Source organism: Tachyglossus aculeatus, chromosome X1 (assembly GCF_015852505.1).
Source record: "Tachyglossus aculeatus isolate mTacAcu1 chromosome X1, mTacAcu1.pri, whole genome shotgun sequence".
NCBI lineage: Eukaryota > Metazoa > Chordata > Mammalia > Monotremata > Tachyglossidae > Tachyglossus > Tachyglossus aculeatus.
In genome coordinates this window covers 112,653,694-112,666,624 of record NC_052101.1, presented here as the reverse complement: position 1 = coordinate 112,666,624, position 12,931 = coordinate 112,653,694, and the positions used below count along the sequence as shown (strand labels likewise).

The following is a 12,931-nucleotide window of genomic DNA, read 5'->3' as shown; positions in this document are numbered from 1 at the left end:
AAGGTAAGCAGTGGAGCTGGGATTAGAACCCAGGCCCTGGCTCTTTCCACTAGGCAATGCTGCGTCCTGAAAGCACTAGGTCAGCATACCCCATTCTCAGGAGGTCTCTTCAGAGGCTTCAAGTCCCAAGTGTGCCATTCTTCCACTCCACACACTCTCAACCTTCTCTTGTCCGGGATAAGCCACCCCCAAGTCCTTTAGTTTTTCTTTATGAGCACCAGTGTCTTCTCTTTAGTGAACTGGGGTGGAGAGGTTGGGAACCCTCAAGTGAGAGAGGCTTTCACAGTAGCTTTCTGTCCTCTTATTGTTGTGGATACCAGAGACTAAGACCATCAGTTTGTATGGGTCATAGCAGCTCCCAAACCCAGCTGAGCCAATGCCTGGGAATGAGGATGGGGAGGGTGGGGGTGGGGGGACTGAACAGGGATGCTCCTACAGCCCTGCCAGTGGGTTTGGTACAGGAGTATGTGTGTGTGGTTTGTGTGAGTTTGTGTGTATTCAAGCCCAGTCCAGGGAATGAGCAGGAAGTGGAGATCCCATTTTGAGGACTGGGGCTGGATATTCTTGAATCTAGGGAAGAACGGACTTGAGTTGTTTGTTTTTTTTTCTGGTATGTGTTAAGTGCTTACTATGTGCCGGGCACTGTACTAAATGCTGGGGGTAGATACAAGCTAATCAGGTTGGATAAAATCCCTGTCCCATATAGGGCTCACAGTCTCAATCCCCCTTTTACAGATGAGGAAACTGAGGCCCAGAGAAGTGAAGTGACTTGCCCAAGGTCACACAGCAGACAAGTGGCAGAACCAGGTTTAGAACCCAGTTTAGAACCCAGAGTCAGGTTTCTGACTCCACTAGGTCATGCTGCTTCTCTGAGTTGTCCCTACCACCCACCCACCCTCTGTCCCATCCCACCTGGAAGGCCCCCCCCATGCATTGATTTTTAAAAGCCTCCACTCCCAGATGCCCGCAACCAACAGGGTATCTAGCCATCTCTACCATTCCCGGAGCCTGTGTCCAGTTCCAATGTTTGATTGGTTTTAGCCCTGGCATTTCCGGACTTAGTTTAATAATGAAAGTAAAAGTAGAATCTAAACTTTAGACATCTAGCTCACCTACAGTACTACACGAACAGGCTGTTCTTTCAGATAACCGTTTAGGCTTTGTGCAAACAATACTGCATTATTGTTCTTGGTCATGACGATGATAGCATTCAAGGTCATTACAGATTTTCAATGTAAAACCAATGTAACTACTTGAGCCCAGGCCCGTCTTTCCTTATCAATTACACGAAGTCCGGCAAAGCTCAACTAAGGAGTTCAGCCCTGATGAAGTCCACCGGCAGCCAGCTTCTGCTCTCCTGCGGTTAAGTCTTTGACTAAGCTATGAAGGTTTTTTGTTTGTTTGTTTGTTTGGGGGTATTTGTTTTGTTAAGTGCTTACTATATGCCAGGCACTGTACTAAACGTTGGGGTAGATACAAGCTAATCAGGTTGGACACCTCAAACTTAGTATGTATAAAACAGAACTCCTTGTCTTCCCACCTAAACCCTACCCTTCCCCTGACTTTCCCAACACTGTAGACAGCACCACCATCCTTCCTGTCTCACAAGCCCTTAACCTTGGCGTTATCCTTGACTTCTCTCTCTCATTCACCTCACATATTCAATCCATCACTAAATCCTGCCGGTTCCACCCTCACAACATCGCCACAATCCACCCTTTCCTCTCCATCCCAAACTGCTACCTCATTAATCCAATCACTTGTCCTATCCTGCTTTGATTACTGTATGGTAATAATAATAATAATAATAATTGTGGTGCTTAACAAATACTTTGTGCCAGGCACTGTACTAAGCGCTGGGGTGGATACAAGCAAATTGGGTTGGACACAGTCCCTGTCCTATGTGGGGCTCACAGCCTCAAGCCCCCTTTTACAGATGAGGCACAGAGAAGCGAAGTGACTTGCCCAAGGTCACTCAGCAGACAAGTGTCAGAGCCAGGATTAGAACCCAGGTCCTTCTGACTCCCAGGCCCGTGTTCTAACCACTAGGCCACACCGCTTCTCAAGCTTCTTGAACAGTTAAGAGTCTAAACAGCATTTTGTCAGTCCGATGGACGAGGTGATGGTTAGATCATGGTTTAAGGTCTAAACTGGGCCTGGGCCTGATTTGGGACACTATTTCCAGAAGCTTCAAGTCTGGAATTACTTCTTCATCCCTCATGAATCCTGAAAGCCAGACCTGGACTTGTACCAACTTGTGCTTCCCAAGCGCTTAGTACAGTGCTCTGCACACAGTAAGTGCTCAATAAATACGATTGATTGATTGATTGGACGCTGGGCTCTGGCTGCCTCTGTCTCCACAGGCTGGAGTTGATGTTGAGGTTGGCCTTGGCCAGGAGGCGAGGTGGGATGGGGGCTGGCATTAACTCCTTATATTCTGCAGCTCCCTTATCTTTGCTCCCAGATGCCAAGCCTCGCATGTTACAGAGGGACGGGTTCGACCATTGCGGTTAGAGGGGTTGGAGGGCTGAAGTTGCAGATTTAGAGCTCGGTGCAAACGGTCTCCTAGCTCCCGCCCCAGTTCCTCTTGCAGGCAGCTGTGAGCTCCGGGAAATTAAATGGGGGGGAAAGATCAGTTGCATGAATCAGATAGAGGGAAATGGACTCAAACTCTGGCGATCTTTGGAGGCCCAGACAGAGCGTCTCCAGAGCACTTGAGGAGAATTCCCGGGCGCCAAGGATGATGCAGCACGGGCAGTGTGCGGGCCCTTTAAGGAGCACCTGACTCTGCCCCCACCCTCCACCCCCCCGTTAACGGTGAGTAACGCCCCCCCCATCCCGCGGCCGAGCGCGGTGAGGGGCGGGCTCGGGGACCTCGGGGACCAGTGACACTTCAAGACGGGGAGGGACTAACGGGACAGGCGGCTGTTCCGACCTGGGGACCCGCAGCCAGGCGGTGGAAGAGCAGGTAACCCGGAGCCGGAGGAGCGGGTAGGAGGGCTGGATGGGATGCCATGGGCTGGGGATGGAGGTGGCGGGGACTCTCTGCTGCCCGTGCCGTTTTCGGACCGTTCGGGGATGGATCAGGCGGAGTCGACTTCACCCCACGGGGCTCGGATTCGTTCCCCCTCACGCCCCCTCCGAGAGCCCTTCCTGCCCTGCGTGGGGCTTGTCTGGGGAGCGGGGGGGGAGGGTGTCTTTGGGACCCTTGGAGGGGAGACCCCTGGAGCGAGCTAGCTGGGACCTGAGAGAAGAGGAGGACGGGCGCGGCAGGGATGACACAGAGATGAACTCCTCCCCGGGTCTCCGTGGGAAGCCTCCTCTTCCGCCTCTTCTTCTTCTCTTCTTCCGTCTCATCTTTCTTCTCTGACTTCTCCTCCTCCTGCTTCTCCTCTCCCTCCACCACTTCTTCCTCCTCCCCGTCCCATCTCCAAGTTCAAAGCCTCCGGCTCCCTGGTCCCTTCTCGGATGACCAGGAGAGAAAGCGTTAAGAGCGAGCCACCTCCCTGGCCTGCTTCTCCGATCGGTCCCCCGCCCTCGTTTATCTCCCACCCCCACCAGAGTTCACCCCGGGACCCGGGAGAGCATCCGGGCGGGGCTGGAAAGACCCCCGAATCGGGTATCTCTGATCCGTTGGCTCTGCGCGGCCTGGCCTCACCTCCCTCCCCAGTCTCTTGCCACACATGTAACCCCCCAGTCAAGTCCCCGCCCTTCCCCCCCACTCCCCCAAACGGCCTCTCCATCCTTCCAAGTTCCCATATTCTCTGAGGCCCCTTCTTAGGGGGATGGGGGGATGAGATTCCCCCCATCTTCCCACCCTCAACCCTACGCCTCAAAACCAGGGACCCTTGCCCTACCCTGGTTCTTTCTCCTCTGCCCAGTCTATGCCCAGACTTCTTTTCTTGCAGGAGTGAAAGGGAGTGACTAGGCAGGGACTCCTGAGAGGAAACAACATCTTGGCTCCCCACACCCCCACCTCTGGGAGGTTTCCCATCCCCTCCGTGCACTCCCCTGGAGTGGCTCTGAATGTCCGAAAATCTAGACCTGAGGGGTGGGAGAGAGCCGTTGCTTGTCCCAAACCGATCGGCAGGGTAGAACAAGCAGGGGATCTGGAACATGGGTGTGGGGGCTCCCTGCTATGACAACTCCTAGCTGGGAAGGGGTTTCCTAGGTGTCCAACCTCTCCCCTCCATTCTGAATCTCAGTCCAGAGAAAGTTGCATTGTAATGGTCAGCCAGGAAATGTTGCTTCTGTTCCTATTGGTAGGTGCTCCATGTATATATGTTCTTACACACATGTGGGTTCTCCTACACATGGAGGGGCATGTGACCCCACCCTGGACAGGTTTTTCCGAGGGCCTGGGGGCCATAGGTGCCAACCTTTAATTGGGGGTGTAGGTGTGTTGGGGGGCAGGGGGTGGGGTTTTGGGTGGCAGGTTGCAAGCAGGGCAGGAATGGGGAAGGAGGGGCAGACAGGTTGCGCAGAGCCAATTGGTCCCAGATGGATTTTGGTCATTCCAGCCCCTCACTCGGAAGTTCTTTGATCTCGTCCGAGCCCCATAGGAGGGCGAGGCTGGGAGTCCAGCCCAGACAGTTGAGGGAGCAGAAACGGCGGCTTCACACCCCCACCTGGGAGTCAGCGGGGCACCAGCCCCCGTTGTCATCACGGAGCTGGCGCCTCAGCTATAGCGGCCTGGGTAAGTACAGATGATTATCTTAAGATCTCATATCCATCCCAATGCTTAATACAATGCTTGGCATATAGTAAGCGCTTAACGTACGTCACGATGATGAGGATGATGATAATGATGACTACTGGTTGCATGGACAGGGTGTATGTGTGCGTGTGGTCGGGAAATCTCTATTTTTAAGATGCTCTTGCTCATTCTGGGTAATCCCAAGGAAGGATTTTCACTTGTCAAGAGATACCCACATCTTTACCAGGCAGGGAGTTCAGAGCCAATTCCCTTCGCACCAGGACAGGGCAGTGGCGCCCTCAGGCTTATACTGGAAGTTGTCCCACTTCCCCATTCAATCAATCAATCAATCAATCGTATTTATTGAGCACTTACTGTGTGCAGAGCACTGTACTAAGCGCTTGGGAAGTACAAGTTCCCCCATCTCCCCTCCCAGGGCACTGAGCAACTCCAGTCCCTCATCTCTGGGAGTGCCCCCTCCACCCCCAACCCCGACCCTTGTTTTCCTCTTCCGTTTCCCCTCTCAATAAGGGGGAGGGGGACCAGGGTGTGCTAAGCCTTGAGAGAGGAGGGATGAGGTGGAGAGATGATATTTCAGAGGAATTCGGTTGTTTCCTTCACCCCCTAAACCCTGCTCCCCTCCCACACCTGGCTTCCCAGCCCTTTCTAGTCTTGGAGAGCTGGGGAAATGGGGAGAAAATGAGATCTTTTTGGAATCCTTGCCCTGCCACCAACCAGAGACCAGATCTTTATCTCATTGGAACCCACTCCCAAGGTTGATTCCCTCCATCTTGTTCCACCCCTTTCCTCATCCCTCCTCTCCCTCACCCAGAGACTATTGGTCTCTGCAGGGTGAGGGGCAGGTGCTGAATGCCCTCTGCTCCCCAAACATACACAACCCTGGGACCTTTAGCTGGTCCCAGATCCATGCCCTAGGGCAGCTCTTCTGGCTACTGGAAGCCCCTCCCGCAGGGGTTAGAGTTGAGCTCTTTGGGGAGAATGGAGGGAAGGAAGAAAAGAAAAGGGGGAGGTCACTGTAGATGACCTCTCCTCCCGGGTCACCTGTGCTCTTCCCCTTCCCCCTTGCACCCCTCCTCCTCCCTCCCCTTCTGACCTGACCTTTCTCCTTCTCTCCACCAGCCTCATCATGAGTTTCCAGACTCAGCTGATGCTGTTGCTCTGGAAGAATTTCACCTACCGCAAGAGGCAGCCCGTAAGAGCTGGGTGGGGCTGGGGAGAACGAGGGGATCCCTCAGGGCATGGAGTGTGGGGTTCAGCTTCTAATTTGTGCCCCCTTAGGACCTGGATTTTTCCCTCTCCTCCTTTGAGGTTGAGGATTGAGAGAGTCGGGGGGGGGGGGGGCGGTGGGGGGAGGGGTTTCCTCTGGCTGCCCCAGCAGCTCCCGCCCACCCCAAAGGTGCAGCTGGTCATCGAGCTCCTGTGGCCGCTCTTCCTCTTCTTGATCCTCGTGGCTGTACGTCAGTCCTATCCACCCTTTGAGCATCATGAATGTGAGTAACTTTGTCCCCACCTTCCTGGAGCCTCTCCTTCTCCTCCTCTGGCCTGGCTTCTTGCCATCCCTTCCCTGGGTTACTCTGTCCCTTCCCTGGAAGTCCTTCCCTGGAGCCCTTTTTGGTAGCTCCCCTGGGGAGGGAGGGGGCTGGCTGGAATTGGGGGAGGAGTGGGGTCACAGCAGCGGACCTCCTCTGACCTCCCCTTAATTCCTCCTTGTAGGTCACTTCCCCAACAAGCCACTGCCCTCAGCAGGCAGCCTGCCCTGGCTCCAGGGCATCATCTGCAATATGAGGAACCCCTGTTTCCACTACCCAACACCCGGGGAGACACCCGGGGTTGTGGATAACTTCAACGGTTCCCTGTGAGTGGGGCTTGATTGGGGGTGCCCAGAGCCTGGGCTGGGGTTGTTTGCTCCCCCCATTACTCCCCTCCACCCACCCCTCTGACGTGGGGAGAGGGAGAATGGGCACAGCTGAGCCCCATTCCCCAACCCCACTAGGGTGTCCCGTCTCCTGGCCGATTCATGGGCCATGCTGAGTAGCCCTAATACCCGTGAGGTCCTGCACAGCTTCCAGATATTGATGCCCATCCTGCAGCAACTCCAGAGGGGCGGTGAGCAGGGCAGGGGGAGGCAGTGGGGCAGGGGAACAGTGTCAGGGGGTGGAAAGAGGGTGGGGGAAGAGCCAGTGCGGCGGGGCGAGCGAGCTGCACAGAGCCAACGGGAGTCAGAGATATCCCATCTGGGATCTCTCCTGTCCCCACTTAGAAGCTCTGGGATCGCTTCGAAGCCCTGGGTAACGGGGAGGAAGCGAGGCTGGGAGTCTGGCCCAAACGGCCACAGCGGGTGGGAATGGCTGTTTCTTCCCACAGCTGGGAACTGGGCGGGGGGCACCGGCCCCATTGCCCTAGTAGAGGCTTATATTGCATAGGGCATTGGTTAGGTGAGTTTGTGGGTTGCGGGAGGGTCTGGTGTTGTCCCCATCATCATCTACACCCTCCCCCTCCCCGCCCCCCGCCAGCGCTGCCCCTCCAGCACCACCTGCGCCTGGACGAGAACTTCTCCAGGTTTCTCCAGGAGAATACGTCCCTGCCCCCTGTCCTGGCTCAGGAGCTTCTGGGGACCCCGCTCAGCCTGCGTGGGGTGAGACCGAGGCTAATGGGGGTATCAGGGTGCCAGCCCCGCCCCCTCCAGCCCCCGCCCCCCCATTGCCAAGGGACAGAGAGCTCCTAGAGAGCATGGTGGGGAGGAGAGGGGAGCTGGCACCAGCTGGTAGAGGCTGTTCTGTGGAGGTGGTGGGGACAGTACGGTGTGAGGAGCCTTTTGTGCCCGATAAGGGGGAATCTGGGGAGGGGAGGTGGGCAGGGAGTTGATCCGTTTTGTTGACTCCCCACCTCCCCTCCAGCTGCCCCGAGGTGTGCCACTAGAAGAGCTGGTGTGCAATGCATCCCTGCTGACTTCCCAGCTGGCAGCTTCTGAGCGGCTGCAGAGGGCCCTGTGTGCTCTGCCCCCTGATCAACTCCAGGGTCTCCACAGCAGCTTTCTGACCCAGCTGGATCCTGGGAAGATGATCTCTGTGAGTGGGGGACCCCAGAACCCCATAGAGCAGAGCGGGCTCTGGGGTTCTAGGCCCCACCCTTCCCCCCCCACCAACTGGGTTGGGTAAGGGGGATGGATCTGTCCCGGATTAGCAGCTGGGTCCATCTGGGTGTCTGTCACTGGGGCCAAGGGCAACACCTGTCTGCCCCTCAGATGGCGATGCTGCAGATGGAGCCGGGACAGAGGAAAAAGGCTCTGGAGGCCACGGGCAGCTTTCTGCTGGCTGCTGAGGCCCTGCTCAAGGAGGTGAGGCTGCTACTGGGTGTCGGTCATTCCCCTCTCCTTGCCCTTACCTGCTGTGTCCATGTCTCTCTCTCCCTATAGCTCCTCCACCCCTCAGCCAGGCAAGAGACGTAAGCCTTGGGCTACTAGGTGGCACATATGAACATCTTTGCCCGGCGGGGAGGAGAAATCAGCCCCAGAGTTGTCCACAGTCCCTTTTATCCTGGCCCCGGGGCGGTCCCCAGGAAATGCCAGCCCAGCCCTGGTGACTCCCCTGGGAAACAGCGGACAAGACAAATTGTGTGTGTGTGTGTCTCTCTCTCTCTCTTTTTCTCCCTCTTTCGCCCCCATCTCTCCCTTCCTCCCAGCTCTCCTCCCTGACCAGCCTGACGGAGCTCCAACAGGTACTGCAGGGGGATCTGGGAGCAAGCAGGTCACTGGAAGCAGTGTCGCAAGTGCTCTGTGAACGCTCTGAGAAGGGGGGCCTGGGCGTGCCCTCCCTCGACTGGTATGAGGACAGCGACTTGAAAGTGATGCTGGGGCAGAACGACCCCAAGCCACTCGTGCCTCCGGACAACAGAACCAGTGAGACTCTGGGGCACACCCTCATCTGCTCTGGCGCATTCGCTCTGCCAGGGCACTCCACTTCTCTTGGGCACCAGAGAGAATCAAGGGCGGGAGGGAGGTGGGAGGCGGGATCAGGAGAAGCAGTGTGGCTTAGTGGAAAGAGCCCGGGCTTTGTAGTCAGAGGTCATGGGTTCAAATCCCGGCTCTGCCAAGTGTCAGCTATGTGACTTTGGGTAAGTCACTTCACTTCTCTGGGCCTCAGTTACCTCATCTGTAAAATGGTAATTAAAACTGTGAGCCCCCGTTGGGACAACCTGATCACCTTGTAACCTCTCCAGCGCTTAGAACAGTGCTTTGCACATAGTAAGCACTTAATAAATGCCATTATTATTATTATTATTATTATTATTATTATTATTATTATTACTATTATCAGGATGAGTTGGAAGGGGGGAACCCTGGGCCAGGAGGCAGGCTAGAGTGGAGCTGGGCAAAAGGGGTTACGGAGGGGTTGTAGTGAGGGAGTGGGGGAGATATATGGGGACACACCTGAGGATTGATGGTGGGGAAGGGGTGAAGATTTTCCCATGAATTGCTTCCTCCGCCTTCCTTTGGCCCGTCCCCATATATCTCCCCGATCTCTTCCCCACCATGAATCCTCAGGTCCTTACTGTCGGAAGCTGTTTGGGGAACTGGAGGCAAACTCCATATCCCGCCTACTCTGGCAAAGGCTCAAACCCCTGGTCATTGGCAAGATCCTATACACACCCGCCACGCCCATCACCCGCAGGATCATGGCTGAGGTAAAGGACCGCCCCCTTGGCCGTGTCTCTATCCGTGTCCCGGGCCAGAGGCCATGGGGCTGTTCCCTGCTGGGCCACCTGGGTAATGTCTAGTTCTCGGAGGGGCAAGTGGGGTTGGGGGGCTCAGGTGGTGCCTCCTTTCCCCTCAGGTGAACCAGACCTTCCAGGAGCTGGCACTGCTGGGCAAGCTTCCGGACGTTTGGGCCGAGCTGGGTCCCCAACTCTTTGCTTTCATGAACGGTAGTGCGGAAGTGGTGCTGCTGCAGGTATGGCTTGCGGGGAGAGTGGGGGGTGGGTGAACTGTGGCCTTCCCGGTGTGGGTGCGTCATTGAGTTACCCCTCCACCAGAGTCTCCTCCAGTCTCCGGCGCTGCAGCTCCTCGTGAAGAACGACTCAGCTATCCACCGCTTCCTGGCAGGGGGCTTGTACCAGGGATACAACTGGCGCCAAAGCTTCGCCGATATGGAGCAGCTGATGGACTCCGTGGGACACTTCATGGAGGTGAGACGGGAGCCTGGTACTCTCCACTTCCATCCCCCTCCCCATTTTCTGTCTCTTCCCATCTCCCCGCCCCACCCTCTCCCCCGTCCCATCCCCTCTAGACTGTAAACTGGTTGGGGTAGGGCATTTGTCTACCAATTCTGTTATATTGTATTCTCCCCAGCCCTTAGCACAGTGCTCTGCACACAGTAAGTGCTCAAGTACAATTGATTGATTGCTTGATCCCCCACCTTGAGCTTCAACACTCCCTCCCCTCTGTATTATTCACAGACTTGGTTGCGGGGAGGAGAGCCGGGGCTAACCCCCTCCCCACCCTGGGATCCTAGCTGGGGATGAAGCCTCCATTGCCATCCCCACAGCAATCTGGGCCAGACTCCTGGCCTCGTCCCCTGGGGCTCTGATGAGAGCCCAGAGCTTCAGGGCAGGGTCAGACAGAGAGGCCCAACCCTCATTAGCTCTGTACACTCCTGCCCGCTCCTCCCTAAAAGTCATGCCCCCTTTTCACCCCCTTCACTCCCAGTGAAAAGTTAGCACTTAACATCGGTATTTCCATCCCCGGCCAGTGCATCTCTTTGGATAAGTTGGAGGAGGTGGAGTCGGAGGGGCAGCTGGTGAACCGGGCCCTGCAGCTGCTGGGGGAACGACGCTTCTGGGCAGGCCTAGTCTTTGTGGGGACCCAGGACTGGAGGCCCAACTCTCCTGGCCATCTTCAGATCAAGATCCGCATGGACATCGATGATGTCACCAGGACCAACAAGATCAAAAACAGGTGCAAAGCCCCAGGAAGCCTAGCAGGGGCTGGGATAGAACTCTACCTACCATGGCTCCCAAGCCCTCTGGGGACAAGGCCCAGGATGGGGAGAGCAGGGCCAAGGGAAAGCAAGAGTCCTTCCTTGCCTCCTCCGCCTGGCCTTCCATCACTTTTCCCAGGGGATCTCACCCCATCTCTTGCCTGGAGTTCCCTGGTCCCCTTCTGCCTGTTGGCATCTGGCTTCCCCCCAGCTTCTTGGGTTCCCCTTTCCCCTGCTTCCCCACAACAGCAAGTTATTTTTCCATCTCTCCATCACCCCGCCGTCTTCCGCAGGCTCTGGGCTCCAGGCCCCGCTGCCGATCCCTTCTCCGACCTCCGCTACGTGTCCGGTGGCTTCGTCTACCTCCAGGACATGGTAGAGGGGGCGGTCAGGCGGTTGCTGAATGGCTCATCCCACCACACCAGACTCTACCTGCAGCAGATGCCCTATCCCTGCTACGTGGATGATGTGTGAGTATCCAGGGCTCTTCTTGCCCCTCTCCCTCCTCCGGAGCCCAGCCAGGAGGTGGGCACAGTAATTGTGGCATAAGCCAGTGAGATGGGGCGGGCCTGGTGTGCCCCCTGCCTCTACAGCTGTGTGGGGATCTGCATCCCCATTCCCTGCCCCCTAGGGATGGGAAGGATTGGGGGGATCCCTGGGTGGGGGGAGAGAGGCTGACAGGCGAGGGGCTCCTCAGGTTCCTGCGTGTGCTGAACCGCTCTCTGCCACTGTTCCTGACGCTGGCTTGGATCTACTCGGTGGCTCTGACAATCAAGGCTGTGGTGCGGGAGAAGGAGGAACGGCTGCGGGAGACCATGCGGGCCATGGGGCTGAGCCGGGCTGTGCTCTGGTTCAGTTGGTTCCTCAGCAGCCTCCTGCCTTTCCTGGTCAGCGCTGGCTTCCTGGTTCTCGTCCTCAAGGTCGGGGCGCCCCATCCCTGGTTTCCTTCATTTCCCCTGAGCCCCACCCTCTCCTCCTAGCCCCTTATCTTGCCCTCCCATCCCTTGTGGGGGTGATCTGAAGAGGGGCAGAAGAAGAAGATCTGGTCCTTGCCCGGCTGAGGGGTTGCCCTTCTGATAGGTAGAGACAGCACATGTGCATGCATGCGCACACACGCAAACACGTGCAAATACTTCCAGGCTGAGTCAGGAGACCTGGGTTTCAGTTGTGTTTTCATCCCTAACCTGCTGTGAGACCTTGGGCTGTGTTCCCAGGCCTCAGTTTCCCCCTCTGTGAAGCAGGGAGAATGATACCTGCCCACTCAGCCTCCCGGGGAGGTTGTAAGTCCTGACCTTGGCTCTGGTGACCAGGGAGCGGCAGGGGGTAGATTTCCTGGGTCCTCAATGGAGTGGCCCACGTGTCGGGCATCCCCTGAGGTGAGCTTTGCCTGGCTGACTAGGCGATGGGGGTCTTCTTTCCCGGCAGCTGGGAGACATCCTCCCCTACAGCGACTCTGCCGTCATCTTCCTCTTCCTTGCGACCTTCGCTATGGCCACCATTTCCCAGTCTTTCCTAATCAGCACCTTCTTCTCCCGGGCTAACCTGGCGGCGGCCTGCGGGGGACTGGCATACTTCACCCTCTACCTGCCCTACGTGCTGTGTGTGGCCTGGAGGGAGCAGCTCTCCCCTACTGTCCGGCTGATTGCGGTGAGGACCCAGGGGTTCCAGCTCCTGACTGGCTTTCCAGTCTTCCTTGATCCCTTGATGGGGCAGAGACCTATTGCTGAGGGTCGGAATGGGGAAGAAGGAAGGGCCGATAGCCTGACAGGGGAGGCCGGATAAGTGGACACAAAGATACACCCGCACATAAAAGATACTTGGTCTGGGAAGTTCCAGTTCTGTCTCTGGCTTGTTATGTGACCTTGGGCTAGTTACCCTCCTCTCTGAACTTTAGTTTTCCTATCTCTGAAATGGAAAGAATTATCTCTGCCCCTCTGGGCCTCCCAGGGAGGTTTATAAAGACAAATGTGAGATCATTGACGAGAAAGCTCAAGAAAGCATTCGGAACTGCAGTGTTGTGGAAATGGGTGGTGCTAGGGTACCCGGCTAGGGGGGAGAGGAGAATGTGGGACTTAGGAGGTGTCAAGGTCCCTGCCGGTGATAGTCCGATGAGCAAGGAGGTGGGTGGGGTAGTACGTTGGGAAGTTGCCCCCCAAGGGGTTTTATGTGCAGCAGTACAGTGCCGACTCTGTGCCCTCCATAGCACTGTCACCGAGCAGGTGGTTGCCTTGGTAACCAC

At 56.6% G+C, this 12,931-nt stretch overlaps 1 protein-coding gene across 1 annotated transcript in view; it reads left to right on the top strand.

The window, feature by feature from the left end:
* Window positions 1-2,945: 2,945 nt before the first annotated feature.
* Window positions 2,946-12,931, top strand: part of ABCA7 (ATP binding cassette subfamily A member 7) — a 29,973-nt gene continuing 19,987 nt past the window's right edge. The window contains exons 1-17 of the mRNA XM_038772444.1: window positions 2,946-2,968; window positions 4,521-4,696; window positions 5,837-5,909; window positions 6,114-6,207; window positions 6,431-6,572; window positions 6,711-6,823; window positions 7,231-7,352; window positions 7,615-7,785; window positions 7,962-8,054; window positions 8,399-8,615; window positions 9,261-9,400; window positions 9,550-9,666; window positions 9,749-9,901; window positions 10,465-10,670; window positions 10,986-11,162; window positions 11,390-11,612; window positions 12,118-12,339. Coding sequence (XP_038628372.1) covers window positions 5,844-5,909; window positions 6,114-6,207; window positions 6,431-6,572; window positions 6,711-6,823; window positions 7,231-7,352; window positions 7,615-7,785; window positions 7,962-8,054; window positions 8,399-8,615; window positions 9,261-9,400; window positions 9,550-9,666; window positions 9,749-9,901; window positions 10,465-10,670; window positions 10,986-11,162; window positions 11,390-11,612; window positions 12,118-12,339 — 2,256 coding nt within the window. The 5' untranslated portion in view covers window positions 2,946-2,968; window positions 4,521-4,696; window positions 5,837-5,843. The remainder of the gene's footprint in view (window positions 2,969-4,520; window positions 4,697-5,836; window positions 5,910-6,113; window positions 6,208-6,430; window positions 6,573-6,710; window positions 6,824-7,230; window positions 7,353-7,614; window positions 7,786-7,961; window positions 8,055-8,398; window positions 8,616-9,260; window positions 9,401-9,549; window positions 9,667-9,748; window positions 9,902-10,464; window positions 10,671-10,985; window positions 11,163-11,389; window positions 11,613-12,117; window positions 12,340-12,931) is intronic.